This window comes from Notolepis coatsorum, assembly GCF_963971535.1.
Source record: "Notolepis coatsorum genome assembly, chromosome: 4".
NCBI classification, from domain to species: Eukaryota; Metazoa; Chordata; class Actinopteri; order Aulopiformes; family Paralepididae; genus Notolepis; species Notolepis coatsorum.
This window is the reverse complement of record NC_140168.1, coordinates 68,516,678-68,533,471: the sequence shown is the minus strand read 5'-3', so window position 1 is coordinate 68,533,471 and position 16,794 is coordinate 68,516,678. Positions and strand designations below refer to the sequence as shown.

General features: G+C 46.5%; 1 protein-coding gene across 1 annotated transcript in view; it reads left to right on the top strand.

Moving 5' to 3' along the window:
* ints3 (integrator complex subunit 3) overlaps nucleotides 1-14,180 on the top strand; it is a 120,786-nt gene extending 106,606 nt beyond the window's left edge. The window contains exons 28-29 of the mRNA XM_084312721.1: nucleotides 12,097-12,253; nucleotides 13,758-14,180. Of these exons, the coding sequence (XP_084168847.1) occupies nucleotides 12,097-12,253; nucleotides 13,758-13,835 (235 nt within the window). The 3' untranslated portion in view covers nucleotides 13,836-14,180. The remainder of the gene's footprint in view (nucleotides 1-12,096; nucleotides 12,254-13,757) is intronic.
* The last annotated feature ends 2,614 nt before the right edge of the window (nucleotides 14,181-16,794 follow it).

Below are 16,794 nucleotides of genomic sequence, written 5' to 3'. Positions count from 1 at the left end.
GTCTATACCCTGAGTAATATCCATATTCTGTCAGCAGATCCATCAGTGTCGGGAAGCTTATGTCTGGTTGTCTCATATATACTATCACGTCATCTGCGAATAATCCCAATTTATGTTCCGTCCCCCTTATCTCCAACCCTTTGATGTCTTTGGTCTGTCTAATTAGTTGGGCCAGTGGTTCGATGAATACATCGAAGAGCGTCGGCGAAAGACAACAACCCTGTCTGGTAGCTCTCTCTAGTTTAATCCGGTCCGTCAGACTACCATTCACCTTAATCCTAGCCGTCGGTTCTTGATATAATGCCCTAATTGTTTTCATAGCGTTTTTGTCTAATCTAAATCTCTCTAATACTTTATATAGAAATAACCAGCTTACACTATCGAAGGCTTTTTCTGCATCTAGGCTAACTAATACTGCACTTCCTCCTTCCTTTTGTATCTCCTCTACTATCTGCACTGTCTTCCTTATGTTATCCTGTGTCTGCCTTCCTTTAATGAATCCAGTCTGGTCTTCGTCTATTATATCTGTCATAAATGTCTCAAATCTTTTGGATATTATTGATGTATACATCTTGTAATCTACATTAAGTATGGACACAGGTCTGAAACTACTACACAGTTCTCTATCTTTCCCTTCTTTTGGAATTGTAGTAATTATGGCCTCTTTCCATGAAGGTGGCATTGTGCCTTTTTCCATTGTGTGTCTGAATGCTGCTTCTAACATGGGGCTCAGTTCCTGCCTAAATGTCTTGTAGAATTCCGAGGGGAATCCGTCGCTACCCGGTGACTTACTACTCTTTGCCCTACTGATCGCATTCCCCACTTCTTGTTCTGTGATTCCTGCATTTAATATTCCATTCTGTTCCTTCCCTATTGATGGTAAATCCAATTTTTCGAAAGAAATTCTATCTCCTCCTCCCCTGCCGCTATCGGTTGTGTGTATAGTTTCCTATAATATTCTTCAAATGCCTTCTCTATTTCCGCTGGTTCTCTCAGTATTTTGTTTGTGTTTGTGTCCCTTATTGTATGTATTGTGTTTATTTTTTGTTGCGTCCTAATTCGTCTAGCTAACAGTCTGGTCGCCCTCGGTCCCCCTTCATAGTATGTCTGTTTCATGTATCTAGCTTTCTTCTCTATTTCTGACAGCAGCTCCCTGTTTATCTGTCCTCTAACTTCCTTAACCTCTCTAAGTGTCTCCTGGTTCTTTGAGCTTTGGTGTTCTTTCTCTAATTCTTTCAGCTTCTTTATCAAGTTCTGGTATGTCCCTATTCTAGCCTTCTTGAGTAATGCCGTCTTTTCTATCAATTTTCCCCGTATTACTACCTTTAGTGCATCCCATAAAATGTTTGGATCTACCTCCCCATTATCGTTCTCTTCTCTATATCTAATTATGTCTTCCTTCACCTGGTTAACCAAACCTTTGTTGTTCAATAGTCCTACATTCAGTCTCCAAACTGTATTCCTCCGTCTACTTTTAAGATTTACTGTCAGATATATTGCGCTATGATCTGAAATATCCGTCACTCCTATCCTGCATTCTTCCACCCGATATCTGTCCCCTGTTGTCATGAGAAAATAGTCTATCCTTGAATATGTTGTGTGCGGGTGTGAATAGTGCGTATATTCTCTATCTAGCGTGTTCATTGCTCTCCATATGTCTATGATTCCTAATTCTGCCATATGTATATTCATATATTTGCTAATGTTTGTCCTCCATTTCTTTGTGCTAGTCGTGTCTATGTCATAATTCAGTACCACATTGAAATCACCTGTACAGATCAGGACCCCCTCCCCTTCCAACGCTATAATATCAAAGATCGTTTCAAATAGATATTTCTCACTGTCCGGTGGAGCATATACATTTATTAGTGTTACCATTTGACCTTCCATTTTCCCCTTGACCAACACATACCTTCCCTCCTTGTCCCTTATTTCCTTGATCATCTCAAATTTCACTGTGTTCTTAATTAGTATAGCCACTCCTCTTCTAAGGTTCTGTTTAAAAGAACTATAGAACAGGTTTTCATACCCGAATCTCTTCAGCTTTTCATGTTCTTGTGATATAAGATGTGTTTCTTGCAAGAAAATGACCTGCGCCTCTTCCTTTTTAAGTTTCGTCATCACCTTACTCCTCTTTATCGGGTTATTCATACCATTCACATTTAACGACATCATCTTTACACCCTTAACTTGTGTCATATTTCTTTTCCAATTGTTCTCCCGTTCTACCCATGTCACATAAAATAATATTTGTGGTTGTAGCCTCTGCTATCTCCTTCTGACTTACATACATATTTACATAATAAACATCAACATCAACATCAAAATTCACTCTTTGAACTTCCATGGCATTTGAGGGTCCTATTCTTTCCCCTCTTTTCCCCGCTGGTGGGTGGGGAGTAGTGGCTCTCCTAGTGAGAGGGCCCCCCCTAGTGGCTACCTTGAGCGCACTATATATGTCCAGCTCTGTGTGTGGTCTGACCGAGCTCCCAGTCAAAAAGCTCCGTTTTAGTCACTTTCATGTTTCCGTCTAACTGTGTTATGCGACATGTGTTTTCCTGAGTCCCTTTAATGTCCGTCTCCATATATCTCTTGAATGCACATGTCCCCCCTTTTTTTTTTTTTTATCACTTTCGGTTTAATTATCCCCCATGTATTTTGTCATACTCTTCCTGCTCAACAAGTCTCTTTCATGTTTTCACTCTCTTGCATTATGTGAGTCATACGTATATCAGTCCAATGTGCTTCGAATCTCTATGCCTTCCTTTCTAAATTTTGGTCTACCTATAATTATCTCATGTACATTACTATCTTCTCACTATATATTTTGTGTGTGTGCATTGTACTCATCCACCCTTTGATCACCGTCTCCTCTCCGCCCCCTTTCTCCGTGTCCTTGCGTCCTTCTTCTCAGTTGATCTGCTTTGAATCAATTCAGATCCCCTTCACCTTCCCGTTCTCCTCGTCTCCTCCTCGTCCCCCGCCGACCCTGGTCCATCTCCTCGCCTTCTCCAACCTCTGCAGCAGCGTAGGTCTCTCGTCTCCTCCTCCCGGCACCTTCCATCCTCTCTGGTTCATGTCCCTCGCCGCCTCCCGCACGTCTCCGTACACCTTTGCGCCTTCCTTCCAATGAACCTTCAGCGTGGTCATTGGTGATTGAAATCTGATTCCGCCTTCCTTCAGAGATTTTTTTATCTGAACATAGCTCCGACGCTTTACCGCCACCTCCGTTGCATAATCATGGTCAAAAGTAACTCTCTGTCCCCCCACCTCTATCTTCTTCTGCCAGGCTGTTCTAAGAATGTTCTCTTTCACCTCGAATTCCAAGAAGTTTACTATAACTGCTCTCGGTGGTTTGTCCTCTCGCGGCTTCGGCGCCAGAGTCCTGTGCGCTCTCTGAATCCCTGTCTTGTCGAGGGCTGTCATTTTTAATTCTCTTCGAATCAGGCTGTCCACATATTTGACCATCGAATCTCCTTCCATCCCCTCTTTCAGACCCCATATTCGTATGTTGTTTCTCCTCGACCTCCCCTCCAAGTCCATTAGCTTTCCTCTCATCATGTTCTGTTGTTCGAGCGTCTCTTTCAGAATATCATGCATTTCTGTATTCCATTCTTCCGTATCGGCCGTCCTTTCTTCCAACATCTTTATGTCTTTCTCTTGCTCTTGTATTTTTCCGTTCATTGCCTCGAGTCCTTTATTCATTTCCCCTCTGAGTTCGTCCTGTCCCCTCTTCAACTCTTCCCTCAGTCCATCAATGCTGTCTTGGATATTCTGCGTGCTCGCCTGGTTAGCCATCACGCTAGCTTGTATGCTAGTTTGTAACTCTTGTTGGCTAGCCAACGCGCTAGCTTGCACGTTCCTCGTGTTAGCTTGTGTGCTAACTTGTATGCTGTCTTGTATAGCTTGAATAGCCTTTGCATTAGCCTGCACGTTAGCTTGTAGCTCTCGGTTAGCCTTGGCTTGTAGTTCCTGCCCAGCCAGCATGGTCGTTTGTATTCTTGTTAACCAGGCGGGCTCCACGGGGTCTCCTTCCCTGCCTCCCTGCGTCACGCTCGTCTGAGCCATTTCTTCAGTCATTTCCTCGAGGTTAGATTTTTCCTCCGGTGTTTGTACGTCTTCTGGGGTCTTATTTCTCTCACTTTTTCTCGTGCACATCCTTCCTTTTCTCTTATATCTTTGAATTTTCACCTTTTATTCTGTTTTAGACGGTTTTACTTCCCTTTCTCGAGTTATTTGACCGGGAGCTCTTTCAGTGGTCTCCTATCCACCCATCTCAAAACCGGAAGTCACATTTATTTTTCAATAAATTGTATAGTACATTTTGCTCTGGTAATCCACTGGAAATCCACCCCTCTGGTGGGATCAAGATAATCCAGTTTTTTGGGATCAAACTGATCCCAATCCTGTGTTGTCGGTTTGAACTACCCATTTTGAAGATTTGATCCAGATTAAAGCTTGGATTTAATTTCCTGATCTGATCGGATATCAAAGTGATCCTAATCCTGTTTTTTGGTTTTGAACTACCCAAAATCCAAATCTGATCCAATCAGATAGGGATTAAAAGTTTTGAACTCCTGGGGATAGAAGCTCCTTCTGAGTCTCTCTGTACTGGCCATGAGACGGTATCGCTTGCCTGACCGCAGCAGTTCAAAGAGGCAGTTGTTTGGGTGACTAGAGTCTTTGATTATTCTCTTTAGCCATGGCCCTGCAACGCTTGTTGTAAATGTCCTGGAGAGTGGGAAGCCCACCTCTAATTGTGCATTCGGCTGAACGGGCCACTCTCTGTAGTCTCAGCTACGGTCTTGTGCGGTGCTATTCCCGAACCAGGAGGTGATGTTACCTTGATGTTGTCTTGATGATCTTCTGACTCACTTTGAACTAAGTAAGTAGAGGCGTTGCCGTTAGGGATGGGTACCGAATTCGGTACTTTTGAGGTACCGAACCGAAACACGTCGGTACTACCGAGTATCAAATCAAGTGAGAAACCAAAAAAAAAAAAAAAAAATGTACTTTTTTTTTTACTTTTTTTTTTACTTTTTTCTTTTCATGTCAACGTTCACACGCACAATATATGCTTACCTAGGATTTGACTTGATTCAACAACAAAGCAGTCGGAGCAATGACGAGCCGAAAACTGTCGAAATTGTAGTTATTTGAAGTTTGGATTTTTTTTTTACGACTGAGGTAGGTAAATAAAATTTCTTGAGACTAAAGTACCGAAAAAAGGTACCGTTGGGTACCGGTATCGATTCACAGGTACCGGTACCGGTATCGGTTCAAATGTGAAAGGTACCCATCCCTAGTTGCCGTGCCTTCTTCACTACACTGTCAATGTGTGTGGTCCATGTCAAGTCCTCGGATATGTGGACTCCGAGGTACTTAAAACTGTTCACTCTCTCGACCGGTGCCTCGTCGATGCTGAGGGGGCTGTAGTCCCATGGCCCCCGATCTCCTAAAGTCCACAATCATCTCTTTCATTTTGCTGACGTTCATGGAGAGGCTATTCTCCTGACACCACTGCACCAGATCCTCTACCTCTTCCAGGTAGGCCCTCTCGTCGTTTGCAGAGATCAGGCCCACCAATACTGTGTCGTCAGCAAACTTGATGATTGTGTTGTTGTTCCGCTGTGCCACACAGTCATGTGTGTACAGCGAGTAGAGGAGGGGGCTCAGAACACAGCCCTGGGGGGCCCCTGTGTTGAGAGTGATGGATGAGGAGGTGCAGTTGCCTGCTCTCACCACCTGGGGTCTTCCCGTCAGGAAGTCCAAGACCCACTGGCAGAGGTCATAGTTCAAACCCAGGTCCCTGAGCTTGGCTACGAGTTTGGAGGGGACTATATGGTATTGAATGCTGAGCTGTAGTCGATGAATAGCATTCTCACATAGTTCCTCTGCCTCTTGTCCAGGTGTGATGCTGCTGTGTGCAGCACATGGGCTATGGCGTCCTCCGTGGACCTGTTGGGGCGATATGCAAATTGCAGGGGGTCCAGGTTGTTGGGGAGGGAGGAACAGATGTAGCCCTTCACTAGCTTCTCAAAGCACTTCATGGCTATGGAGCTGAGAGCTACAGGGCGATAGTCGTTGAGGCAAGCGTGCATGGGTTTTTTGGGTACAGGGATAATGGTGGACTTCTTCAGACAGGTGGGGATGACAGCCTCTTCTAAGGACAGGTTGAATATGTCAGTGAATACCGGGGCCAATTGGTCAGCACAGACTTTTAGGACGCGGCCGGTGATACCGTCCTGTCCTGCTGCCTTCCTGATATTCACTTTCTTAAAGGTCCTCCTCACCTCATGTTCTGTTATCCTGAACACTGAGTCTCCATCGGCAGTGGCTCCCCCCTCTATTGCAGTGGTCTGTAGGCTGGTGTTGTTATTCACAGCCTCAAACCTCGCATAGAAGGTATTGAGCTCATTCGCCAAGGAGATATCATTGTTCAGCTTGAGGGGAGGTGCCTTTGTAATCTGTCATCGTTCTGAGGCCCTGCCTCTGGAATCAGCCTGTTCAAACTGAAGTTTAACCTTATCCCTGTAGTAGTGTTGTCACGATACTGGAATTTCAAACTTCGATACGATACCTTGAAAAGTATCGATATTCGATACCATTTTCGATACCACGGGGAAAAATGTTCAATCTTAAATTATTATTTTTTTTATATAAATGTCGCTTTTTTTGCTGGTTGATTCTCCTCAGCTTCTCTCTGGTACTATAAGAGAAGATAAATATAACACTTTTAAGACCCTTTGTTTATCTTTAGATCACACATTTAAAAATAACTGTTCATCTCACTTCAATAATTTGTATTGCAGAACATGGTATTTTCTCAAGCAGACAGATGTAAACACTGTAATCTGTGTTGCATGTACCTGACAAACTGAACTGTGTGGAAGTGAATCAATGAGACGAGCAGACGGAGTATCGAGTCTCTGAACTTTACTTTCAAACAAATCCACCAGAACCAAGGTACAACCACACCCTTAAGTCAACTCCCTCCTGTCACTCAATCAGTGTCCATTCTGAAGTGAGACACCTCCATCTAGTGTCCACCACACAGGCCCCCCCCGAACATTCAGAATTGACATTCAGTGCAACACCAAACAAACGGAACTGAACACAACAAACCCGCAAATACAGTGCACCGAGTGTCTTCAGTCTCTTTTAGGAGGTCTGACCACGCGGCCATAACGACTGTATTTAACAGTCACAGGGAACGTGGAAGGGGAAAGGGTAAGGGTAGGGGCAGGGGGCCGTCCCCGCCGCCGCCGAGGCTTCGTCGGTGGAAAGGTAGGGGTAACAACGGCCGGAGGGCATGGGACAGGGGAAAACTTGGGTGGCCGGCCCCGGCGCCGGGGCTGAGCCAGCTCCACCGGCCCATTTGGGACCACATGAGCAGGCTTAAGACGATCGACTGAGATCTGCTCCTTATTCCCCCCCATGTCCACCACAAAGTACTTGGGGCCCGGCTCGAGGACGCAGAAGGGCCCGTCATAGGGAGCCTGCAGTGGAGAACGGTGGGCATCATGACGGATGAACACATACCTCGCAGTCATTAGGTCCTTAGGAATGTAGGACTGGGGAAGGCAGTGATGTGTGGGAACTGGGGCAAACACCCTCGCTGCGTCCTGGAAGGCAGATCGGTGAGCTGTAGTGGACCAAGGGGCAGAGGAACCAGGAAGGAACTCCCCTGGGACCCTCAGCGGTTGACCAAAAACCAATTCGGCTGAAGAGGCCTGCAGGTCTTCTTTAGGGGCAGTACGCAGGCCCAACATGACCCACGGAAGACGGTCGACCCAGTTGCCATCTGTGAGCGTGGCCCGGAGAGCGGCCTTCATGGATCTGTGAAAACGCTCACACATGCCGTTGGCCTTTGGGTTGTATGCTGTGGTACGATGGAGTTTCACCCCAAGTCCCTCAGCCACGGTGCTCCACAGCTCAGAAGTGAACTGGGATCCCCTGTCTGAAGTCAGGTCCAATGGCGTGCCAAACCGAGTGACCCAGCCGAAGATAAACGCCCGAGCCACCTCCGCAGCCGTTGTTGATGACAGGGGAACAACCTCCGGCCACCTGGTGGTCCTGTCCACCATAGTGAGGAGGTGTGTGAAACCCTGAGACGGGGGAAGTGGGCCCACCAGGTCCACGTGGACATGGTCAAACCGCCTCTCTGGAATGAGAAACGGCTCCAGGGGGGCCTTAGTGTGACGATGTACCTTGGCACGCTGGCACGCCACACAGGAGGCCGCCCATACTTTGACGTCCTTCCTAAGGCCCGGCCAGACGAACTTGGCCGCTACCAGCTTGACCGACGCCTTTACCCCAGGGTGTGAAAGGGCATGAATGGTGTCAAATACCCGGTGGCGCCAGTCAGTTGGAACCATGGGGCGGGGCTGGCCAGTGGAGACGTCACAGAGGAGCGTGGCGCCGCAGTCGTGAAACACCACATCCTCAAGTCGAAGTCCTGTCACAGCCGTCCTGAACGCCTGAAGGTCTGAGTCGTGAGCTGGTCAGCAGCCATGGCAACATAGTCGATGCCCAGGTGCACAGGACTGACGCGCGCCCGGGAGAGGCAGTCCGCCACCTGGTTGTCTTTACCGGCTACATGCTGGATGTCGGTAGTGAACTCCGATATGGCGGAAAGTTGGCGCTGCTGCCGCCCCGACCATGGCTCCGTGGTCTTGGCCATGGCAAACGTTAGGGGCTTGTGGTCGACAAAAACTGTGAACTTGCGGCTCTCCAGCAAGAACCTGAAGTGACGTATGGCGAGGAAGAGGGCCAGGAGCTCCCTGTCGAATGTACTATACTTCCTCTCGTTGTCGCGCAGCTTCCTACTGAAGAAGGCCAGAGGCTGCCAGGCGCCAGCCACCCACTGCTCGCACACCGCACCTACTGCATAATCGGAGGCATCGGTGGTGAGGGCTATAGGAGCAGCAGGAGATGGGTGTGCCAGCATGGCAGCGTTGGCAAGGGCAGCCTTAGAGCCCTCAAATGCCTGGACCCGCTCCGGGGACCGGCCCACGTCATCGTTGGCTCTCTTCCCCTTCAACGCCTCGTACAGAGGTCTCATCAGGTGAGCCGCATGGGCTATAAACCTATTGTAAAAATTAACCATCCCCAGGAACTCCTGGAGAGGTTTGATGGTGAGGGGGCGGGGGAAAGCAGCAATTGCCTCCACCTTGGCGGGTAGAGGAACAGCCCCCTGGGAAGAGACATGGTGGCCCAGGAAATCCATGGCCGGCAGGCCAAACTGACATTTGGCCAGGTTCACGATCAGCCCATGCTCGTTGAGCCGCTCGAACAGTTGACGGAGATGTCCCCGATGCTCCTCCACCGATGCACTGGCTACCAGGATGTCGTCCAGATAAATAAACAAAAATGACAGGTAGCCACGCACCAAATCTATTTTAGAAAAAATGGTGGCGCCCGCCAGGTGGGCAGAGAAATCCTGGATATGTGGCACTGGGTACCGGTCATGAGTGGTGATGTTATTTAGGCGACGGAAATCACCACACGGACGCCACTTCCCGTCCGCCTTGGGGACCATGTGTAGTGGGGAGGCCCAAGGACTGTTGGACCGGCGCACAATGCCGAGCCGTTCCATTGTGGCAAACTCCTCCCTGGCTATTGCCAGTTTAGCAGCATCCAGGCGGCGCGCCCGTGCATAAACTGGCGGGCCCACCGTTGGGATGTAATGTTCCACCCCATGCTTGGCGACAGAGGCAGAGAAAGTGGGGACAGTCAGAGCAGGAAACTCAGCGAGGAGGCGCTGGTACATATCGCCTGTGGCGATAAAAAAAAACGAGCATATTGGCCAGGGCAGGCGGCCCCGGCCCCCCCAGTGTGCAGGGGTATGTGTCAAAGGACACAGAGCCAATCAGCCTACGGTTCGCAACGTCCACTAACAGTCTGTGAGCACACAAAAAATCCGCGCTCAGTATAGGCACCGACACAGAAGCAATAATAAATTCCCAGCTAAACTGCTGTCCATGTAAACACATAGTCACGTACCTGGTACCAAACGTACGGATGGAAGTCCCATTAGCCGCGTCCAGGGGTGGTCCATGACCGTTTCCCAAGGCGTCCGTGGCCGACGCAGGCAGGATGCTCCTCTGGGCGCCAGAATCCACCAACAGACGCCTTCCAGACAACGTGTCCTCGATAAACAACAGCTCGTTGATATTGACGCCAGCGCTCATAGCCGCTAACGAGCGCCGGCTCTCGCGTTTCCCTGGTTACCAAAGGTACATGGTGGAACACAGCTCTTCGCTTTGTTGCCAAAACGGCGATGATAATAACAAAGCCCTCTATCATCCCTCTGTGTCTGATCCCTGCGATCAGCCACCCGATCAGACACAGCAGCCACACAGTACTGACGGGAGGCCAGTAGTATTCTGTCCGCCTCCTCTGCCAATCCCCGGTAATCCTTGGTGCGCACGAGAGGCGAGCTGGCCAGAGCCGTGCGCACCGGAGTCGGGAGTTGACGCAGGAACAGCTGCACAAAAATAAATGTAGCGTCACCTGAACCAAGCAGTGCTAGCATGTTCTCCATCAGTTCTGTTGGTTTACTGTCCCCCAATCCGTTGAGGGACAATAGGCGCTCCGCGCGCTCTGCATCTGACAGCTGGAAAATGCGCAACAGCTGTTCTCTGAGCGCGTCGTATTTGCCGGCTGCTGGCGGCTCTCTCAGGCATCCCATCAGCCGGCGTGTAGTGGAGGAATCCAATGCCGCAACAACATGGTAATATTTCGTCTCATCCGACGTTATTCCGCGGAGGTGAAATTGTGCCTCGATGTGCTGAAACCACGGGGCCGGGTCATGCTGCCAAAACTCTGGCAACTTGACTGTAGCTGCATACACTGCGGGAACCACAGCCGGTGGATTCTCGTTATTGCTCATATTTCACACGTTTAGGGTCACCACTGTGGAAGTGAATCAATGAGACGAGCAGACGGAGTATCGAGTCTCTGAACTTTACTTCCAAACAAATCCACCAGAACCAAGGTACAACCACACCCTTAAGTCAACTCCCTCCTGTCACTCAATCAGTGTCTATTCTGAAGTGAGACACCTCCATCTAGTGTCCACCACAACTGTTTGTATTACAGTCATATTCCGACTTAACTGAATGCACGTGTGTGTGTGTGTGGACTACTGTACTATTACAGGTATTGAAATGAACAATGCAACTTCCTTATACAAATAAAAAATGTATGAATAATTAAATATCGATATTTCGGGAAATGAGTATTGAAACGTTTTAAATATTCAGAATCGATATGTATCGATTTTTCGATATTTTTGACATCACTACCCTGTAGCGCCTTTTTGCCTCTGTTACTGTCCTCCTTACATTGTATCTTGCCGCCTTGTGCTCGTTCATGTTACCTGTCATGAGCCCGGCGTTATAGGCTGAGGTGCGCGCTTTCAGAGCCTCACGGACGGATTTCTCTACCCAGGGCTTTTGGTTTGGGAAAACTCTGTAGAGGGGATTGTTTCTTCTACTAGAGTACCAACAAAGACCAGCACTGTTTCAGTGTAGTGGGGAACACGTTCCAGTCTGTGCACTCTAGTGCCGCTTGCAACGTGTTCTCCGATTCCACAGACCAACGCTTCACTTCTCGCGTTACTACAGGAACGCGCTTGAGACTTTGTCTGTAGACACTATTATCACTCGGAGGAGAGCAGACCTCTAGTGAACTGTAGACTATTTCCTCAACTAGTTTAAACTGTTAGTAGAACCAACTCCAGGAAAGTTGAAGACATAGTAGAGGCAATCGTGTTTGCAGTTCACTAGAGGTCTGCTCTCCTAACAACAACAACGGTAGGATTAAGACAATCTGATCAAATGACATGTACACAGAGTAGGATTAAAATAATATTTGAATTACAGCAGTTGGATTAAGGGGGTCCTACAGGCTCTAAAACTATAAAAAATAAGAGACTCTTTATCACCCACACACAGACCCTCTCATCTATCTCTCTCGTTTCCCTTCTCCCTCCATCTCTATCTTTCTCCCCCTCTCTATTTCTCCCTCTCTATTTCTCTCTCTCTCTCTCTCTCTCTCTCTCTCTCTCTCTCTCTCTCTCTCTCTCTCCAGGTTCAGTGATCTGTTTTCTCTAGCGGAGGAGTATGAGGATTCTCAGTCTAAACCTCCCAAGTCTCGTCGTAAAGCCCCGGCCTCCTCACCGCGTTCCCGCAAAGGAGCCGCTCCTCCTGCCAGCAACGAGGAAGAGAGCGCCTCCAGCAGCGCCTCCGTGAGTCCTCCATCTCCTCCTCCATCTCTTCCTCCATCTTCTCCATCTCCTCCTCCATCTCCTCCTGTATCTCCTCCTCCATATCCTCCTCCATCTCTTCCTCCATCTCTTCCTCCATCTCCTTCTCCACCTCCTCCTCCATCTCCTCCTGTATCTCCTCCATCTCCTCCTGCATCTCCTCCTGTATCTCCTCCCCCATCTCCTCCATCTCTTTCTGTATCTGAGCTTTACAGCCACAGGGCCTGACTCCTGTATCAGAGCTTTACAGCCACAGGGCCTGACTTCTCCTGTAACAGACATCCCGCAGTTATTATTACCAGTAAAATTGCACCACACCTTGTAGAACTGTTACAGTAAAACCTTGTTATTGCAGTACATCACAAAAGGCAAGTTATTGCAGTACATCACAAAGGACAAGTTGTTATTGCAGTACATCACAAAGGACAAGTTGTTATTGCAGTATTTCACAAAGGACTAGTTATTGCAGTACATCACAAAGGACAAGTTATTGCAGTATTTCACAAAGGACTAGTTGTTATTGCAGTACATCACAAAGGACACGTTATTGCAGTATTTCACAAAGGACTAGTTGTTATTGCAGTACATCACAAAGGTCAAGTTTTTTATTGCAGTATTTCACAAAGGACTAGTTGTTATTGCAGTACATCACAAAGGACAAGTTGTTATTGCAGTATTTCACAAAGGACAAGTTGTTATTGCAGTACATCACAAAGGACTAGTTGTTATTGCAGTATTTCACAAAGGACTAGTTGTTATTGCAGTACATCACAAAGGACAAGTTGTTATTGCAGTATTTCACAAAGGACTAGTTGTTATTGCAGTACATTACAAAGGACTAGTTGTTATTGCAGTATTTCACAAAGGACTAGTTGTTATTGCAGTATTTCACAAAGGACTAGTTGTTATTGCAGTACATCACAAAGGACTAGTTGTTATTGCAGTACATTACAAAGGACTAGTTGTTATTGCAGTATTTCACAAAGGACTAGTTGTTATTGCAGTACATCACAAAGGACTAGTTGTTATTGCAGTACATCACAAAGGACTAGTTGTTATTGCAGTACATCACAAAGGACTAGTTGTTATTGCAGTACATCACAAAGGACACGTTGTTATTGCAGTACATCACAAAGGACTAGTTGTTATTGCAGTACATCACAAAGGACACGTTGTTATTGCAGTACATCAGATTTTTAGGTTTCACTTTCACTTAGTTTTAACTTCACGTCAACTCTCTGTCCAATAAATGGATACTAATCATTGAAAATAAATTAAACAGACACAGTGGATCAATGTAGCTGTATAACATTAAAGAAGTAAGCTCTCATTTTGTAAAATGTCCGGTATTAATTATAATACCAGTGTTGTCATGAGTTTATTACTAGTCAGGATCATATTTAATGGCTTCCCTACTTTTCTCTGGCTGTGTGTGTGTGTGTGTGTGTGTGTGTGTGTATGTACATGTGTGTGTGTGTGTGTCTAGGAGGAGGAGGAGGAGAAGCCCAAAGCCCCCAAGAGGAAGAGGAAAGGCTCGTCAGCCGTGAACTCTGACAGTGACTGACCCACCCACCCACCGACCGACCAACCAACCACAAGCCAGCTGCCATAGTGACCAGCCTAAGTGACAGGACCATCAGCCAACCCACTGCTCCCAACCACTGGAGGAAAACGCCCCGCCCCCCCCTCCACAGAGACGCAAGCGCTTCTTTAAACGGAGGGCGGGACTCTCGAATGGACTCTCAAAATGCCATTGGCTGGAGCCATGGAAACACTCCTACTTCCTCCTCCTTCTCGATGCTCATTGGCTGCTGAGTCAGGGGGGTCCAATCACTTTGGTGACAGACGAATGGAAAGACTACGAGACGAACGGAGAGACTGATGTCCTTGGAGAGAAGGATTGACTGACTAGATATAGAAACAGAGGGGGGGTGGGAGGGAAGGGGGGGGGGGCACACGACTCGACTCTCTGTCGCCCCCTTGTGGTTGGCCTGGCTGCCACACTGCACTTGGAGGAGACGATAGCGGCGGATGACAGAGAACGCATTTTATGATAAACACACGAGGCCGCAGATAGATGGAAATGACCAACCTACATGCTCCCAGAGAGACCTTCCCAATCACACCTGTGGGCTTTTCCAAGAAGCACAGTGATTCATTTAGTCAGGTGACTGAGACTAGCAGCTATGTGTAAACGTTTTTGTAAAAAAAAAAGAAAAAGAAAAAAAAAAATCTGATTTAAAGGTATCCAATGGAGTTTTTGACCACTAGTTGATTAAATTGGTGCTATAGAGCACAACAGGAGTGGAAAAGTAACACGCCCTTGTGCTTGAAATTCATTAGGCGATACGATCTCCCTCCAAATCTAACAAGCGAACTCCCCCGAATCAAAGGAGGTCTGAAGTAAACACTGCGAGTGCAAAGAGAACTGACTTTACAAAGGTTATTTTATGGTGGGAAATGTTTTTAGCTTGTAGATTATAGAACAATAATAGTAAATGGACTGCATTTATATAACGCTTTTATCCAAAGCACTTTACAACTTACAACCCATTCACTCACACATTCACACATGGTCGGCTGAGGCGACCATGCAAGGTGCCAACCTGCTCAGTGAGAGCAGTTAGGGGGTTAAGTGAATTTGCTTAAAGACACTTCGACACGCTGCCGGGAGGAGCCGGAATCTAACCAAGAACCTTAAGGCGACCTGCTCGACCTTCTGAGCCACTGTCGCCCGCTTGTAGATTATAGAAACAACAATATCAAAACTTATTTGGGTGGAAAATGTGACTATAAACAAAAACAAGTTGTTTACAGGAAAAACTCCATTGGATACCTATAAACGGTGGTTGTCATGGATACCAATCTGTCATTCTGAACACCAGTTTGGGACGTAGTTACAGTTATCTGGCTCGCTGAGTCAACAATGCTTCTTGAAATAGCACACACACACACATACACACACACACACGCGCACACACACGTCTTGTAACTGCTGTCAGGTCACAAAACCTTGTATCTCCGACAGGGTTGACTATTCAGGAATAAAAAAAACAAGCTCATGTTCAGATCAACACGCGTGTATTACTGTATGTTCTATGTGGGGTCCTGAGTGGGCTTTGTGCTCCGTAGACTCGTGAGACGCCACGACGCAGAGAACAGGGAATCAAGTATAAAAAGAAAAAGGAATCATGAGAAAATCGCCAAAATCTGCGAAAAAGCAGCGTTTTAACGGAGAGGAACATGGTGATGATGTACTTGATGTTGTCGTTGAGATTAAGCGTGATTTGTCAGGTTTCCGCTTTGAGACATCATAGCTGGGATGGGACTTTTGAAGGAATCCAGGTGTGTTGGACACGACGACTCCCTCTGAAGGTTGAAGACTTTTAAAAGCCAATCCTGTGGTTTTCAATCTCATTTTCCCCGTGTTCTCAGAACCAATGTTCTTAACGACCCAAAATTGTTTTGGTTTGATCTATTCGAAAGTTAAAAAAAATAAACAAAATGTATTCTGCTTTTATATCGTTAAACTACTACCCTCCAGTGTTTATTTTTTGTTTTCAATTAACTTGAGAGGAACTTTGACTTCATATGATACGTACAGACATTAATTTGGGGATCCGTTTGAATATTCCCACACTATGAAAAAGACTGCTACGGGTCGCTAACCGTGCAAAACTGTTTAGGAGAATGAATGTTTTTATTTCATGGGTACAAGCCTCCTGTTCATCATTTGGTATCCTTCTTAGCGCTGCTAAAAGCCCTGACAGAGGTCCTTGTAATATAGTGTATAACATATCCTCACTGTTAACTAGAGTTTATACAAGTTGATGATGCACAGTTAGGAAAATGTTGGCCGATAACCGATAATACATTTCCTGTACAATATTTTCCTATTGATATGATTTGGTCTGTATAAAAAACGATAATACAATTTTCTATATAGTTCCAAGTGATGAGTCATATAAAACACTGTAAAATGGAAAATAATCTGGATTTATTTCTGTTTCTGCCCGTGCAAGTACCCAAACAACCATGTGACAAAATAACACACACACCTCTGCTCAGCTAGACCGATATAATCAAAATAACACGCATTCCTGCTTAGCTAGACAGAAATAATCTAAATAACACGTATTCCTGCTCATCTGGACAGAGACATCAAGTTAACACACAAACCTGCTCAGCTAGACAGATAAATAATCAAATTAACACAAACCTGCTCAGCTAGACATAGACATAATCAAAATAACACACAGGCCTGCTGAGCTAGACAGACATAATCAAAATAACACACAAACCTGCTCAGCTAGACATAGACATAATCAAAATAACACACAGGCCTGCTGAGCTAGACAGACATAATCAAAATAACACACAGGCCTGCTCAGCTAGACAGACATAATCAAAATAACACACAGGCCTGCTCAGCTAGACAGACATAATCAAAATAACACACAGGCCTGCTGAGCTAGACAGACATAATCAAAATAACACAGGCCTGCTGAGCTAGACAGACATAA